Source organism: Cebus imitator, unplaced genomic scaffold (assembly GCF_001604975.1).
Source record: "Cebus imitator isolate Cc_AM_T3 unplaced genomic scaffold, Cebus_imitator-1.0 Scaffold183, whole genome shotgun sequence".
In the NCBI taxonomy this organism is placed as follows: domain Eukaryota; kingdom Metazoa; phylum Chordata; class Mammalia; order Primates; family Cebidae; genus Cebus; species Cebus imitator.
Genome location: NW_016107498.1, coordinates 3,186,494 through 3,202,287, shown reverse-complemented (window position 1 = coordinate 3,202,287; position 15,794 = coordinate 3,186,494). Strand labels below are relative to the sequence as shown.

Below are 15,794 nucleotides of genomic sequence, written 5' to 3'. Positions count from 1 at the left end.
CCCAGGTTACTGCACTGACAGCAGCGCGGATGCAGGCGATGGTCAACTAAGTCGCACTGCTGAACCTGACAGTGGGCTGAACTGGTGGCCCTAAGAAGAATATGCCACATCCCAACTCCTGGAACTCCTCTGAGTGAGACCATACTTGAAGAAAGCGTCTTTAGAGACTTAATTAAATTAAGGATCCCGGCTGGGCATGGTGGCTTATGCCTGTAATCCCAGCACTCTGGGAGGCTGAGGTGGGCGGATCATGAGGTCAGGAGTTTGAGATCAGCCTGGCCAACATGGTGAAACCCCATCTCTACTCAAAATACAAAAATTAGCTGGGTGTGGTGGTCGGCACCTGTAATCCCAGTTACTCAGGAGGCTGAGGCAGGAGAATCACTTAAACCCAGGAGGTGGAGGTTGCAGTGAGCTGAAACCGCGCCACTGTACTCCAGTCTGGGTAACAAAGCAAGACTCCATCTCAAAAAAAAAAAAAAAAAAAAAATTAAGGATCCCGAGATGACATCACCCTGGACTATTTGCGTGAGACCCAAATCCAATGACAAGGGTTCTTATAAGAGATACCCCGATGAGGGACACAGGGGTCATATGAAGACAGAGACAGAGACTGGAGTGATGCAGTCACACACCAAAGAATGCCTGGAGCCACCAGGAGCTGGAAGAGGCAAGGACAGTCCCTCCCCGAGAGCCCTCAGAGACAGCTCAGCCCTGCTGACACGGCACTTTCAACTTCTGGGCTCTAGAGCTCAGATAACACATTTGTTTTTGTTTTTAGAGACAGGGTCTTGCTCTGTTGCCCAGGTTGGAATGTAGTGGCGTGATCACAGCTCGCAGCAGGCTTTAACTCCTGGGCTTACGCGATCCTCTGACCTCAGCCTCCCCAAACTGCTGGGGTTACAGGCATGAGCCACCATGCCTGGCCCAAATTTCTGTTGTTTTAACCTTTCAGGCTGTGATCATCTTTACAGTAGCCATAGGAAAGTAATACACAGATAAATGAAAATGATTAGCACGGGCCTTTCCTCTGACCTCCCTGCTCACACCAAGTCAAAAAACAGCGACATGAAAACTGAGCAGCAGCTGAGTGGGCTAATGATGGCTCTGTGGTGTCCCATGTGGGATAGCAGCAGTGCACAGACGCGGAAAGGCAGAGGCGGCTGGCGGGCCAAGGGCCCGGGGCCACAGCGCTCACTCACACAAGCGATCTTCAGGAGATTCCAGAGCTCCTTCTGCCGCTTCTCCTGCAGCCGGACAACAGTCTTCTCATCCTCATTCATCAAGCTCACCACCTCTTCCACCTTGGGCAGCAGTTCCAGTGCCTTCTGCTTGCAAACCACAGTTTTACTGCAAAGAATAAACATGACAAACTCTAATGGCATTTGGGCTGGAGAAAGCAGAAGCTGTGGCAACTGTGCATCTGGTCAGCAGCTGCAGAAAGTCGCTTCGCGAGGTCCAGCGAATCAGAGCAGAGGGAGGAAGGGGACCTCGCACCCAGCCTGCAACTCCCAGTCCTTCCTCTGGAGCAGGAAGGTTAGGGCTCATACCTGAGCTGTGTATAGATCACTCGCACTTTCTTCTCGAAGCTCTGAATTGCCTGAAGCAGCAGCCGCACCATTTCCTGACTGTCACCCTCAGTTCGCTGGTCTGGAGAGAGAGAGGGTAGCATAGTTCCTCAAGGAAGCCAGCAGAGAGTAGCGATGCCCCAAAAATGAGATAAGGAGAAGCCCAAGGCAGACACAGAACCCCACTTACCTCGCGGCTTTTCTCTTAGTCTCCTGTAGAGCTCCCTTGCTTGCTCCTCTCTAAAATATACAAAGAAGTTCTGACTAGATTTGAGGTAAAATATGGCTAATTTTTATATTTTCTTGGTAGAGATAGAGTTTCACCATGTTGCCCAGGCTGGTCTCGAACTTCTAGGTTCAAGCAATCCTCTTGCCTTGGCCTCCCAAAGTGCTGGGATTACAGGTGTGAGCCACTGGGCCTGGCCAAAAAAAAATTTTTCTTAAGATTTGCTGAGCATGGTGGGATGCGCCTACAGTGCCAGTTATTTGGGAGGCTGAGGTGGGAGGACTGCTTGAGCCCGGGAGGTTGAGGCTGCAGTGAGCTATGATTGTGCCACTGCATTCCACCCTGGGCAACAGAGCAAGACCCTGTCTCTTAAAAAAAATATACAAACACAAATACAAATAAAATAACTAGAGGGGAATAAAGGGTTAAGTAATCAGAGAAAATACAGAATCAAAGTTCTGACATTCGGAGCTCCTGTCCTAAGAATCCTAATCAGGGAACACTGCTGAGCTCACAGTGACACAGCCCTTGACAGGCTGACCCAGGCTGCCTGGTTCCCTCCATCTGCACAGCAGGAGCACATACACGTGATCTTCAGGTAGGAGTGAGGCGCCCAGAACCCTCCTCCCCTCCTGGAGCCAATGCCAAATACCTGACAAAGACTCAAACCAACGGTTTCCAGGTCCGACCTCCTAAGCCTCATCGGGTTCTTCCTTCTGTGTCTCACTTTCTGCTCTGAGCTATGCCTGCGTCAGGGTGTGACAAATCAGGGGAGTCTGATACAGGGGTAGAGGCTGCTTGCGTTTTACAGCCTTATGGATTACGGACTGCCTCTCAAATGCGTCATCTGAATTAATCGTTACACGTTCGTGAAGTCAGACTGCTTTTCTTGCCACTGAACAAATTTGGAAACTGAGGCTCAGTGATGATTTGCTAGAGATGACCCCACAGGGTATCATGCTCTAGAGGATAATGGTCCCACACAGCCACTGAGGGTTCCCTCAACACACACAGAAGCTCCAGGGGTGTCTGTGTGTGCTGGGCACAGTGAGACCCCCATCTGGTACTCACAGGTCATCCAGTGTCCCCCCCTGCTTCCGGCCCATGGGGCTCCTCTGCAAGTCCACGATGTCGGTCTGCAGCGCCATCATCCGCTCCACCAGGAGTTTCACTTCATTCTCCTAATGGAAAAGCTGTGCTAATGTCAACTGATGTGGTAGGAGCATTCTGAGATGCAAGATCTACGTTGGGGGGAAGGCTAGGGACCCTCCACACTCCCTGAGGACTCTCAACGGACTGGCTCAAAGGAATGTGGACTGTGGAGTCAGAATTGCTGCATTTGCCTCTCGGTCCACCACTTTCTAGTTGTGTGACCCCTGGGAAAGTTACTTACCCCCAGGTAGTTTCCTTTTGCATAAAATAGGCTTCTAACAGGGCCATTTGAGGAGTCATATAAGATGAAGTACTTAAAGCTTCTGGTGTGCTGCCTGGCAAACCGAAGATGCCCAAGGCACATTACTTTCTCTTCACTTAATCTGTCTATCTCAATGCCACCCAGCAGGGAGGCCCAGACTGCTTTATCTCATAGATCATGAGTCCCGAGATGGGGAGAAGCACTCACGCTTTCTATGGTTAATATTCACCATTAAACACACATATCTATCAGTACTAATTTAAAAAGAGATATGAAGACACAGGTGAAGATCCTTGCCCAAGTGCACAGGGAAAGACAGGGGATAAGTCCAGGAAAAAGCCCCAGAGCCCAACTTCAGCCTTCAGTTTGTGTGAGTTTCTTAAGTCACACGTATTTCCTTTGCCTTCATAATTAACATTTTCGGTGGCGTCTGATTCACGCTGTCCTGACACTTTCTGCCTAGACCTTTTATTTCCTACAGATTTAGTGTCCCAATAAAATTAGTCAAAAACCTTCGATAAGAGGGAGTGGGAGTGTTGATCACCCCATCCTATGTCCTCCCTAACAGGAAACAGTCCCGGCTTTCCCCCAAGGGAACCTAACACTTGCTTCTTATTTAAACCTGGACCATCTCTGTCCATCCATGCAGCTCTTGCATCTGGCCACAGAGGGGCTCCCTTTACTGGCTACTCTCTTGGCCTCTTTCCAGTCAGTCCACTTAAGCTCAAAGCATGGTGAGGAACACCTGATATTTGACAGAGATCAGTGTTGATGAGAAAGTGAGAAGTGGAAACATAAAACTTCACCCCCTCAGTAAGTTCAAAAACCCAGAATAAGTCTCCTACCCGCCCACAGAGCTCCACAGCCTGCTCCATTTCCCTCCAGGCCAGCAGCAGTTTATCTGATGCTGAAAAAAAAATTGAGAAGGAAAAACAAAACAAAACAAAATAAAAACACCACAAAACTAAAACGAAATAAGCAACTCAATTATAATAGGACAAAAGAAACCTCAGAAAGAGGAAAAGAAAAAAACAAAAACACGGTCTCTCAAAACGCATTGCAAAGTGCACACTCACTGATCCCAAACTCGGTTTGCTCGTTGTACTTCTCCAGGTCAATCTGGATGCTGGTTTTGAAGAAATCCAACTTGGCCTTGAGCTGCTGAGACATGGAAGCCATGGAATTCTTCATCTTGGAGAGGCAGCTATTGTTCCGGAGGAGATTCATCCTGCAGGAACCACAAGGAACACAGTCTTGGAGCATCTCTGGGATCCAAATTCCATTTCCTGTACAATAACAAAACCCCCTCAAATGTCAAGGGAGGTCCAGGTTATAATTATCATCATCATCATCATCATTACAGCAGCCACTCATAACTCAAGGACAATTTCCTAGCCCTCAAAAACGCCTGAGGTTCTGCACCAAGCTTGGCATCAGACAAAGGAAGACACAAAGGGCCAATAATGCTGGCAAATGAGTCACACTGGGGAAGGAGTCGTAAGTCCCCAGCAGGACAGTCAGGGGAGTTTTGCTAATCCACATGGCAGTGCGCTCCTCTGGGTTCCCAATCCGGTCGCAGCTCCGCCAGCCCAGCCTCAGTTCTGCACTCCTCGCCTGTGCTGACCACACTCACCTCACCAGGTCTAAAGGGGCCTCCTTCAGTCCACCCACCCAACCACTTCCCATCCATCCAAACCAGTGTCTCTCTTTTGTTGCTCCTAACAGTTGCTTCTGGGTTCCTGCCTCAGCCACCTCCCTGTGGCCAAAGCCACCAAGAACTTTTAAATAAATTAAGCTAAAAAAAAAAAAAAAAGGCTGGCACGCTACATGGCAGCTCGCTGTCCCTGCTGCAGCCGGTTGCAATCCTCCTTCAGGGTCTGGATGCTGTGCCAGACCTGGCCCCACACCTTCCTCAGCTGGAAGAAGGCAAGGTTCCTCTTGGGCTCTTGAACTAGAGAAAGAGACACAAGCAACTGTCAGAGAATAACCACAGTAACTCTCCAACAGTTAACCACATCCTGCTTCACAACGCTGCTGCACTTTCATGTTTTGTACCTACTATAGGATCACATAACTCTGGAGGGTGTTATGCCTGGTTACTGTCACATGCATGTTTTTATACCCATGACAGCATAAGCATGTGCCAGGTAGTCAATAAGTAGCTGTTGATTTGAAGAAAAACTTTATGAACATTTGGACACATGTGTATAGAGGGCCATATGTTTCCAATAAAACTCCTTTTTTTTTTTTTTAGAGATAAGGTTTTACTCTGTCACCCAGGCTCATAGAGTGGGGCTGATCATGGCTCACTGCAGCCTTGAACTCTCAGCCTCAAGCAATCCTGCCTCAGCCTCCTGAATAGCTGGACTACAGGCAGGCACCACCACATCTGGCTAATTTCTAAATTTTTTGTAGAGATGCTATCTCACTATATTACCCAGGCTAGTCTTGAACTCTTGGGCTCAAACAATCCATCTCCTGCCTCACCTTCCTAAAGTGCTGGGATTACAGGTGTGAGCCACCATGCTCGGCCTAGGAGGGCGAAATTGACTGATGGTTTCCTGCACTCTCTCTTGCCTAGCTACTCCTTGCATGTCCTAAATAAGGAAGGCTGCCCCGAGGACCAGCAATACTGATTTCCTTCGTGTGGCTCCCTTCCTTAGTCCTGTCTCCCTCCCCTGCCTTGTCCCACACATAACTAATTATTTAGAAAAACAAAACAAAACAAATTCTTACGGATATAGCTGACACTTTCAGGTTGGGGCCGTGGGGAGATCTGAGTCTCATAGGTGATTTTACTGTTGTCGAAGAGAAAAACAAGATCCATGTCCAATGTGCGGCCCTCATTTAACTGTAAAGGGACAAGAACAAAGTGAATCTTGTGGATCCAACCCTCTCTTTTCCAACTAATAATGAAGAGGTTCCAGAACTTTCCCCACTGCTCAGCAAAAGCATCTTCAGCTAGCAAGTACGAAGCATTCATGAAGTCTTTCTTAACGTCTCCAGCCTACACCTACTGTCTGAATGCATTCCTATTTACAAACTTATTACATTCTATTTTACTCTGTCTCCCCTGTGAAGTTGAGAAATTCACTATATACTCCCCTGTGCAATGATTATTTCTCATATAACTTTATCTCCACAAGTCACCAGAGGCCGTGTCTTACACAGCTGTAGTTAACTCAGGTGCCCAACCCAGTTCTGTATACAGAGGCCGTTATAAATAGTTTCAGTTGACTCAAGACAGTGCAGCATCATTTTTTTTTTAACACACTTGGAAGAGGGCCAAGTGGGCAACTTAAGAGATTCAAGTGCTACAGCATCACTTTTTGCAATAAAGGCAAGAGAAAGGCCTTGGAGGGTCTGAAAGTAACAAGCCCAGCAAGGCGATTTGTGTTTCCTATCAGGCCACACAAAGGAGCCCATACGCCAACTTACCAGGCAGGTATCTGCACTGTGTGATTAACAGACTACATGACAAAGTACGATGGAAATCTGAAGGTGTGATGAGTTTCCCAGGAGGCACAGCCAAAGAAAACACGGTGTTGTATACGAAGCCAGGGCTCACCTTGCTGTCTGAAATACACTGAGTGGCAGGCTTCTCAGGGATCAAAGCCAGGCCCGCTTCCTGCAGCAGCTCCTGGTCCTCCTCTGGGATGCCCGTGTCCTGCTGGATTCTGGCCTTCAAGCTCTGCAGACTCTCGTCGTCTGTCACAGGGTAGGTGTGGATGGTGCCTGTGACCATGTTCAAGATATGAACCAGCTGCAACACAACCCAGATGTTACTGGAAAACTGATTTCTTCAAGGACATGGCCATCTACTTGCCTAGCTCAGCTCTCTGCTACTCCCAACATTTCCCAACCACACAAAGCAAGGGCCTAGCTTGAGGGTGAGAGGTCAGGTGCCATGTTTCGCATATTTTAGTCTTTCATAATCCTGTCTGTCTGTGGCTATGACCTCATAGCCAATGTCAATTAGCACAGCTGTCCTTTCTTTACTTATGCAGAAAGACGGATGCAGGAGCCTAAATTTCCTCACTAGGTCAGCTGGCCCCATCACCTGCTCTGTCCTAAAAACTGCATGTTCCTCTGGGGACCCCAGCTGTTGCCTCAGGGCTAACTTGGCTCCACGCTCACCTTTAAGTTTAAGATGTCATCCAGGGCCTTGAAGCAGCCGTTGGGCCCGTACGTGGGATCCGTGCCCCTTTGCCGGGGGTGCCACATCAGCATCAGCTGCAGCCACTTCTCCAGTCGCTTAGCCAGAATACTGTGGAGAGGAGCAGAGTGTGGGAGACACTTCTAGCCAATGTTGGGCCACAGTGTGTGTCTCCCAGTATACACACAGACGGCAGCCAATGGACAGTGAACGAAAATGAAAAGGGGTTTATCGGAGAGAAACAGTATAAACATTTCCAATCAATTATTCAGGTGCTCACACCTCTTTCCTGGATTCTAAAATACCCCCAAATCAGAGATTCCTGACCTCCAAATGGCAGCATAAGAATGACCCATGAGGGCCAGGCGTGGTGACTCACGCCTGTAATACCAGCACTTTGGGAGGCCAAGGCGGGTGGATCACTTGAGGTCAGGAGTTTGAGACCGGCCTGGCCAACATGGTAAAACCTCATGTCTACTAAAAAATACAAAAATTAGCCAGATGTGGTGGTGTGCACCTGTAATCTGAGCTACTCAGGAGGCTGAGGCAGGAGAATTGCTTGAAGCTGGGAGGCAAACGTTGCAGTGAGCCAGGACTGCACCACTGCTCCCCAGCTTGAGTGACAGAGCAAAACTCTGTCTCAAAAAAAGAAAAGATGAGAAAAGAAACGAAATGAATGAGGCTTTTAAAATACACTTTATAGGAACATCCTAGCTCAGGTGACCCCTACAGAATCTAGATCCCATGCTGCCAGATGTAGTGAGTTCACAGGACAAACTCCAAACTCCTTCCCCTGACCCTGCAGAGCCTGCCTACTGTGAACCCACCCTTCCCTGAGGCCAAGACAGCTCCTCGCCACCTCCCAAACGTGCCTCGCTCACCCCAATCTTTCCCCCTTAGAATTTCCTTCCTCCTTCCTCTTCATCTGTCCGTGTCCTTCACATCTGTCCAGACCCTTCCAAAAAGTTCTAGCTTATCCTGTCATTCCATACAGCATTAGTCCATCGAATCTTCTCTTCCACCCTGTGAATATGGTAATCATTATCCATGTCACTTAGTTATGTGTGACTGCCGTGTAGCTTTCTTTTGCACTGTATCCAATTCTGTACTATTACACAATATTATTAATTGTTTAGATTCTGGCTCTGAGACTGGATTGTAATGCCATTCAAATGACAAAGATTTATTTGTTGACTGTGACACAGAATTAGGCCACATGAAGGGTGGAAAGAGAAATAAGGTATAATTCCCTACCCTTAAAAGGACTGCTGTTGAACGGGAGATAAACCCTATGCAAAACTGAAGGTGATACAAGGTAGAGGCTATTAACGGCAATAAGAGGTATAGACAGATTGTTATGTGAACTTAGAAAAGAGATGATTTCTAAGCAGATGAGGGAAGGGAACCCATTCTAGATTTAAGATTAAGAAGGACTGCCAGGCACGGTGGCTCACGCCTGTAATCCCAGCACTTTGGGAGGCCAAGGTGGGTGGATCACGAGGTCAGGAGTTCAAGACTAGCCTGGCCAACATGGTGAAACCCCATCTCTACTAAAAACACGAAAATTAGCCATCTGTAATCCCAGCTCCTGAGTAGGCTGAAGCAGGAGAATCGCTCGAACCCGAGGCAGAGGTTGCAGTGAGCCGAGAGTGCACCACTGCACTCCAGCCTGGGTGACAAAGTGAGACTCCGACTCAGAAAAAAAAAAAAAAAAGATTAAGAAGGACTATGTCAAGTTCTTAGAGGACAATATCCTGATAACCTATTTAAAAGTCATCAGATGTCATTTCAGACTTCAATTTCTTTTTTCTTTTTTTATTGAGATGGAGTCTCACTCTGTTGTCCAGGATGGACTGCAGTGGTGCAATCTCAGCTCACTGCAACCTCTGCCTCCCAGGTTCAAGCAATTCTCCTTCCTCAAACTCCCCAGTAGCTGAGATTACAGGCACGCGCCACCACACCCGGCTAATTTTTGTATTTTTAGTAGAGATAGGGTTTCACCATTTCTACTAAAGATGCTGGCCAGGCTGGTCTTGAATTCCTGACCTCAGGTGATCCACCCACCTCGGACTCCCAAAGTGTTAGGATTACAGGCATGAGCCACTGTGCCCAGCCCAGGCTTGTATTTCTAAAAAAGGAAGAAAAATATGTATTCGTGTAATGCCACTGTGCCTTACCTGTTAAGATTATTGGGGTAGGGTAAAGAACTTGAAAACTTCACTGTTCCATTCAAGTCTTCACTGACAACAATGTCCATCTCACTCTTCTGCCGGACTTTCGAATGCCTGCAAATATGAATCCTGTTAGGTACAGTCACATGTTGCTACGACAGGGACACACTCTAAGAAACTCGTCATTAGGTGATTTAGTCCTTGTGTGAACATAACACAAACCTAGATGGTTTAGCCTACTACACACCTAGGCTGTATGGTACACTCTATTGCTCCTAGGCTACAAACCTGTACAGCATGCTCCAGTACTGAATACTGTAACACAATAGTAAGTATTTGTGTATCTAAACATATCTAAACCTAGAAAAGGTACAGTAAAAAAACAGTATTATAATCTCATGAGACCACTGTCACCTATGCAGTCAATTGTTGACTGGGATACCAATGAAATATACAGTCATACATATCCCTACAACACTTAGCACTCAAGAGTCACTTTACATTTGTAATATCAGTTTACAACTATACAGGAGACTTATAGCCCCACTCTTTTGGAATAATAGTCAGTTCATTCACATTGAGTCAGGCAGATCCTTTGAGAGTTTAAGGCTGGTCAGGACTGCTTGAATGACTTTTTGAAGAGCAGCCTTTAGCAGAGTCACTGACCATCTCATGCCCAGAGTTCTGAGATAGTACTATTGCCTCCTTATCTTATCCTTGGCTTTTCCTTCTCATTTGCTTTACCTTCTTTTTCATCTATTACACATTCTTGTGTTTTGATAGAGGTTAAAATTGGGACTTCCAAACCTAGATTACAGCATGCATACGACATTTACACGAAATATGCACAATGTATGCACACACATACACACTTCCCTCTAAATGTACACAGCTAAATACTGTTTCTAAGGATAAGTGCACGTATACATTTCCCAACTTAGGGAACTTCTTGGGGTATCTGAAGTAGTATTTTAAGGTAAAAATATTTTTTTTCCCTGTTGTCCAGGCTGGAGTGCAGTGGTACAATCACAGCTCACTGCAGCCCCAACCCTGCAGGCTCAAGCAATCCTCCCACCTCAGCCTCCTGAGTAGCTGGGACTACAGGTGTGCGCCACCACACCCAGCTAATAGAGACGGGGGTTCACCATGTTGCCTAGGCTAGTCTCAAACTCCTGGACTCAAGCAATCCATCCACTTCGGTCTACCAGAGTGGTAGTGCTAGATTATAGGGGTAAGCAACGGTGCCTGGCCAGTAAAAATAATCTACACACAGCTGGCTTCAAATCTTGGTAATAAGAACAGTAAATTTGAATAATGCTTCATAGATAACCAAGTACTCTGACACAGAGCATTCACTTATTGTCATGACAGCCCCATGTGGCAGACATTATTTTTAGTCCCCCAGTTTGGACCAAAGGAAATGATGATCAAATGATTTGCCCAAGGTCACACAACAGAGTAGCACAATCAGGGGTTCAAACCCAAAGTCTGGTGTTCTTTCCATTCTGTCTGAATGTCCAAATACAGTTTTTCCTCAAAACATCCGGGAAACTCAAATAAAAAATGCTTTGCTCCAAACAATACTCAGTGGTAAATGGTGAACTGGCCTCTCTGGAACACACTGGAAAGCTAGAAGAGCTGGCGCATGGCAGAAGCTGGTGCTTCACAGCTTGGGCTGACACTGTGACAGCTGTGAGTTGGGAGCTCCGAAGCTTTCTAATCATGTAAGTGTGCAACAAGCCTCTGCTAGAAAACTTAGGCTGTTGATGGGAAATTAGAAAAGGACCCAAAGTAAGATGCTTATTGCTTGGGCTTGTCCTAAAATGTATTTCAAAGTGGCTTTATAATAGAATTGTAAAGCTCGAATTGCGTTTGTCTGGAAATCACTATTTACCTGCCATCTGAGATGAGATAGTAAATATTTTTAAGTTGCCCAAAGCATTAAAAAGTAGATTAGTCCTCAAAAGAGCTCCTTATTGGGTTTCAGAGAAATCTACTTGAAACTGGCCACCTGGCCCTCCGGCACTGATGAGGGAAGCTTTAGGAAGACGGCTTTGCAGACAACAGATTTCCTACGAGGACGCTGAGTCTTCAGAATGTATTTTCAACACGCACCTGTTCTTCTAGTTCTAATGGATTTTAATTCATCTTGTCATAAATAAGGCAAATGCTCAACAAGTGACCTGAATAAATGCAATAATTCCCTTAGTTAAAACCACTATAGATGCACATGTAATTTAAAGCTATTTTTATGATGCTTACACTATAAAGTGAGACTATAAATTAATGAACAAATTCCTCAATATTCCAGAACCTATGTAGCTAAAGGAGCAATGCCTGTTGTAAAGTAACTAGCCACAGCTGGGCATTCTTTGCCATTTCTCCAGACTCAGGGCATGAACCTTCCTCACTGGGGGATAAATGTGGAATTGAACAGACTGCTATCACCTAAGACCACTTTTCTGGAATCGATTTCAAAGGATACACTCTACTTTTTTTTTAAGACGGAGTCTCACTCTGTCGCCCAGGCTGGAGTGCAGTGGCATGATCTTGGCTCACTGCAACCTCTGCCTCCTGGGTTCCAGCGATTCTCCTGTCTCAGCCTTCCGAGTAGCTGGGATTACAGGGGTGTGCCACCACGTCTGGCTAAATGGCTAATTTTTGTATTTTTAGTAGAGACGGAGTATTGCCATGATGGCCAGGCTGGTCTCAAACTCCTGACCTCAGGTGATCTGCCCACCTCGGCCTCCCAAAGTGCTGGGAACACAGGCCTGAGCCATTGTGCCTGGCACACTTTATTCTTATAAATAAATATTCTCATGAGGTAGATACTTGTCCTCTGAAAACACTCATGTTTTGTTTTCATTAGTTCCAGAAGGTGACAACAGCCAGTGTTGGCAAGGATGTGGTGAAAGGGGCAGAGTCCATGCTCCAGGTGGAGACGTGTATTTATACAACCTTCCTGGTGAATAGTTTGCTAACTAACATGCATCAGAAAACTTTAAAATGTGCAAACTCTTTGAAGATCTGTTAATTCCATTTCTAGGTTTTTATCTTAGGGAAACAACTGTGTGCAAGAATTTCCCTACAAGGATGTTATTCTTAGTATTATTTTAAGAAGTAAAAATTATCAATGTGCTTTCAACCACGGGGGATAAGTTAAATGAACCACAGCACCAGACATTCAATAAAATAATAGACACTACAAATAATATGGAAAAACAAAGCATTTTCAGTATCAACTTTGAAACGCAGGTTGTATGAGGATATAATAACCTACTTTTGTTTACACACACTAAAGATCCTGGAGACACAAAACTGTTCATAGTGATTACTTCCCAATTATGGGATGCAAGTTGATTCCTGTCTTTTTTTTTGTCACTGTTTCCATATTTTCCAAAACATAAAAATGAAACAAAGTTAATCTGGCAAAAATGAGGGGGCAATTAAACTACACAGTATGATTTAAGCTCAAAAGAATCTTTTTTGTGATGCAAATTGGCTCAAAAAGAAATTGTCATGATGTGAAAAGCTTTAAAAGCATGTGCGGCACGAATGTTCATTGCAGCACCATTTACAATAGCAAAGACCTGGAACCAACCCAAATGCCCATTGATGATAGACTGGACAGGGAAAATGTGGCACATATACACCATGGAATATTATGCAGCCATCAAAAATGATGAGTTCGTGTCCTTTGTAGGGACACGGATGAACCTGGAAACCATCATTCTCAGCAAACTGACACAAGAACAGAAAATCAAACACTGCATGTTCTCACTCATAGGTGGGTGTCGAACAATGAGAATACATGGACACAGGGAGGGGAGCACTACACACTGGGGTCTGTTGGGGGGAAATGGGGGAGGGATGGGGGGTGGGGAGGAGGGGAGAGAGAGCATGGGGAGAAATGCCAGATATAGGTGAAGGGGAGGAAGGCAGCAAATCATACTGCCATGTGTGTACCTATGCAACAATCTTGCATGTTCTTCACATGTACCCCAAAACCTAAAATGCAATTAAAAAAAAAAAAAAAGCATGTGCAGAACCGTGATCAGACAATGCTACCATTGGGGTAAAAGGTGGGGAAACATCAATGCAGGAACAACAAATATAGGCCAATTTACTGGAACACGTTGTAAACACCCCTCAAAGATGCGAAAACCCTGGAAGATATGAAAACATTCCTGGAAAACATCAGGTGCCTGTGGGAAGGGAAATGAGGGTCCAGGAGACTGGCGTGACTTGTCACTGCATACTCCCCCATTCTTCTGGAAACTTGAGCCACGTGAACTTATCATTGTTCCAAAAAATTAAAACTTGAAATAAAGAAGTTCTGAGCAGCAGTAGCATCAATTAAACTAATGTGTGGCCTCTCAAGGAACAATCTTGAATGAAATCTAACTGATTTGGGGTAATATTCACTTTTAAATTATGCATTTCAGTAATAATTAACTTTTTAATTTTTCTTTTCTGCCCCCCAGTTCTTTATTTAAATTGACAAATAAAAACGGTCTATACATATCATGTACAACATGAGGTACACACTGTGGAATGGCTGAATTGAGCTAATTACCATATGTATTACCTCACATATCATTTTTGGTGGTGACAGTTAACTTTTATATAAACATATGAACAATACATTATTTCTTTAATCAGCAAAATGAAAGCTAAAGAATACAGAGTAATTCTACAAATCTTCATTGTATCCTTTAATTTTTAATTAGAAAAATGTGTAATTTATTAGGTTCACAATTTCAGCTACATTCTTAGGTTTTATGCTCAGTTGTTGTTGTTGTTTTGAATCTTTTTTTTTTTTTTAAGAAAGAGTCTCACTCTGTCGCCCAAGCTGGAGTGCAGTGGTGCGGCCTCTGCCTCCTGGGTTCAAGTGATTCTCCTACCTCAGCCTCCTGAGCAGCTGGGATTACAGGCACCTGCCACCATACCTGGCTAATTTTTGTATTTTTAGTAGAGGCAGGGCTTTGCCATGTTGGCCAGGCTGGTCTAGAACTCCTGGCCTCAACTGACCCGCCTGTGTTGGCCTCCCAAAGTGCTGGGATTACAAGCGTGAGCCACTGCGCCCAGCCACGTTCTTACGCTTTAAAAACAAAAATTTATATTCAGGTTGTAGTAAAATTTGTCAACAACAAATTTTCACATAATTCCTCCTGATTTGTCATGTGTACACATCTTATTTCTGTTTACTTAACAGCATTCTCAGTGTTAAGTGCACATTTTCACACAATAGTCTCTTATTTCCGAACACAAAGCAGATGACATTGACACAGCATTGTATTTAAAGATGTGAAGGCTCAGAATCCACACGAAGACTTAACAGCTACTCTCTCTATCTATTAACAGGTCCCTGGAGCACAGACCATCCCACTGCCCGTGTTAGGTCCTAATAGGCCTTCCTCTGGGAAGAGACACAACACAGATCTCCCAGGCCCGGTGATGGGGCACCCAGGGAAACAGGGTGCATGAAGAGAAAGGAGCAGACGGGGGTCCCTCTTGCATCGAGGCGGCCTGGCACCACTCACCACTGCACAGGCTGCCAGTTGGGGAGGAAGGGCCGGAAGCCTGTGATGCACTCGAAAGCCAGGGTGCCGAAGCTCCAGTAGTCGACGGTCACCGTGTACTTCAGCTGCTCCAGCAGCTCCGGGGCCTGCAGCAACACAAGGGGGCACACCTGAGCTGCTCCTCTCTGGGGGGCCACAACTCCTCTCTGGGCAGCCAGCCCATCTGCTTTCACCCCAGGCTTTCCTGGCTCCATCCAAGGGGGCACTGGCGCATGCACTCAGGGCAAGGAGGGGACCCCAGGTGTGTTTAGCATGTATATCATGCTACCATTTCTAAGACCTCTCTATGCCCCACTCAAGTAAGTACTGATGGAGGGGCTAAAGATTCAGGGCCAGAGTACATCACACACCCATTGCTAGGTTTTAACTTCTCCCCTTTAAAAATGAGGGTTGCGGGCTGGGCACGGTGGCTCACACCTGTAATCCCAGTACTTTGGGAGACCGAGGCAGGCAGATCACTTGAGGTCAGGAGTTCGAGACCAGCCTGGCCAACATAATCAAACTGTCTCTACTAAAAATACAAAAATTAGCCGGGCATGATGGTGTGCACCTGTAGTCCCAGCTACTTAGGAGGCTGAGGCACAAGAATTGCTTGAACCTGGGAAGTGGAGGTTGCAGTGAGCCGAGATCGAGCCACTGCGCTCCAGCCTAGGTGACAGAGTGAGACTCTGTCTCAA

The 15,794-nt window shown here is 45.9% G+C and overlaps 1 protein-coding gene across 3 annotated transcripts in view; it reads right to left on the bottom strand.

The window, feature by feature from the left end:
• IKBKB (inhibitor of nuclear factor kappa B kinase subunit beta) overlaps positions 1 to 15,794 on the bottom strand; it is a 63,030-nt gene that overhangs the window by 9,270 nt on the left and 37,966 nt on the right. For all 3 annotated transcript variants that reach the window (XM_017545946.2, XM_017545948.2, XM_037744757.1), the window contains exons 8-19: positions 15,079 to 15,203; positions 9,542 to 9,649; positions 7,346 to 7,475; positions 6,777 to 6,971; positions 5,945 to 6,059; positions 5,036 to 5,159; positions 4,285 to 4,436; positions 4,054 to 4,115; positions 2,866 to 2,975; positions 1,759 to 1,808; positions 1,551 to 1,650; positions 1,203 to 1,350 (exon numbers count right to left, since the gene is read on the bottom strand). In XM_017545946.2, coding sequence (XP_017401435.1) covers positions 1,203 to 1,350; positions 1,551 to 1,650; positions 1,759 to 1,808; positions 2,866 to 2,975; positions 4,054 to 4,115; positions 4,285 to 4,436; positions 5,036 to 5,159; positions 5,945 to 6,059; positions 6,777 to 6,971; positions 7,346 to 7,475; positions 9,542 to 9,649; positions 15,079 to 15,203 — 1,419 coding nt within the window. The remainder of the gene's footprint in view (positions 1 to 1,202; positions 1,351 to 1,550; positions 1,651 to 1,758; positions 1,809 to 2,865; positions 2,976 to 4,053; positions 4,116 to 4,284; positions 4,437 to 5,035; positions 5,160 to 5,944; positions 6,060 to 6,776; positions 6,972 to 7,345; positions 7,476 to 9,541; positions 9,650 to 15,078; positions 15,204 to 15,794) is intronic.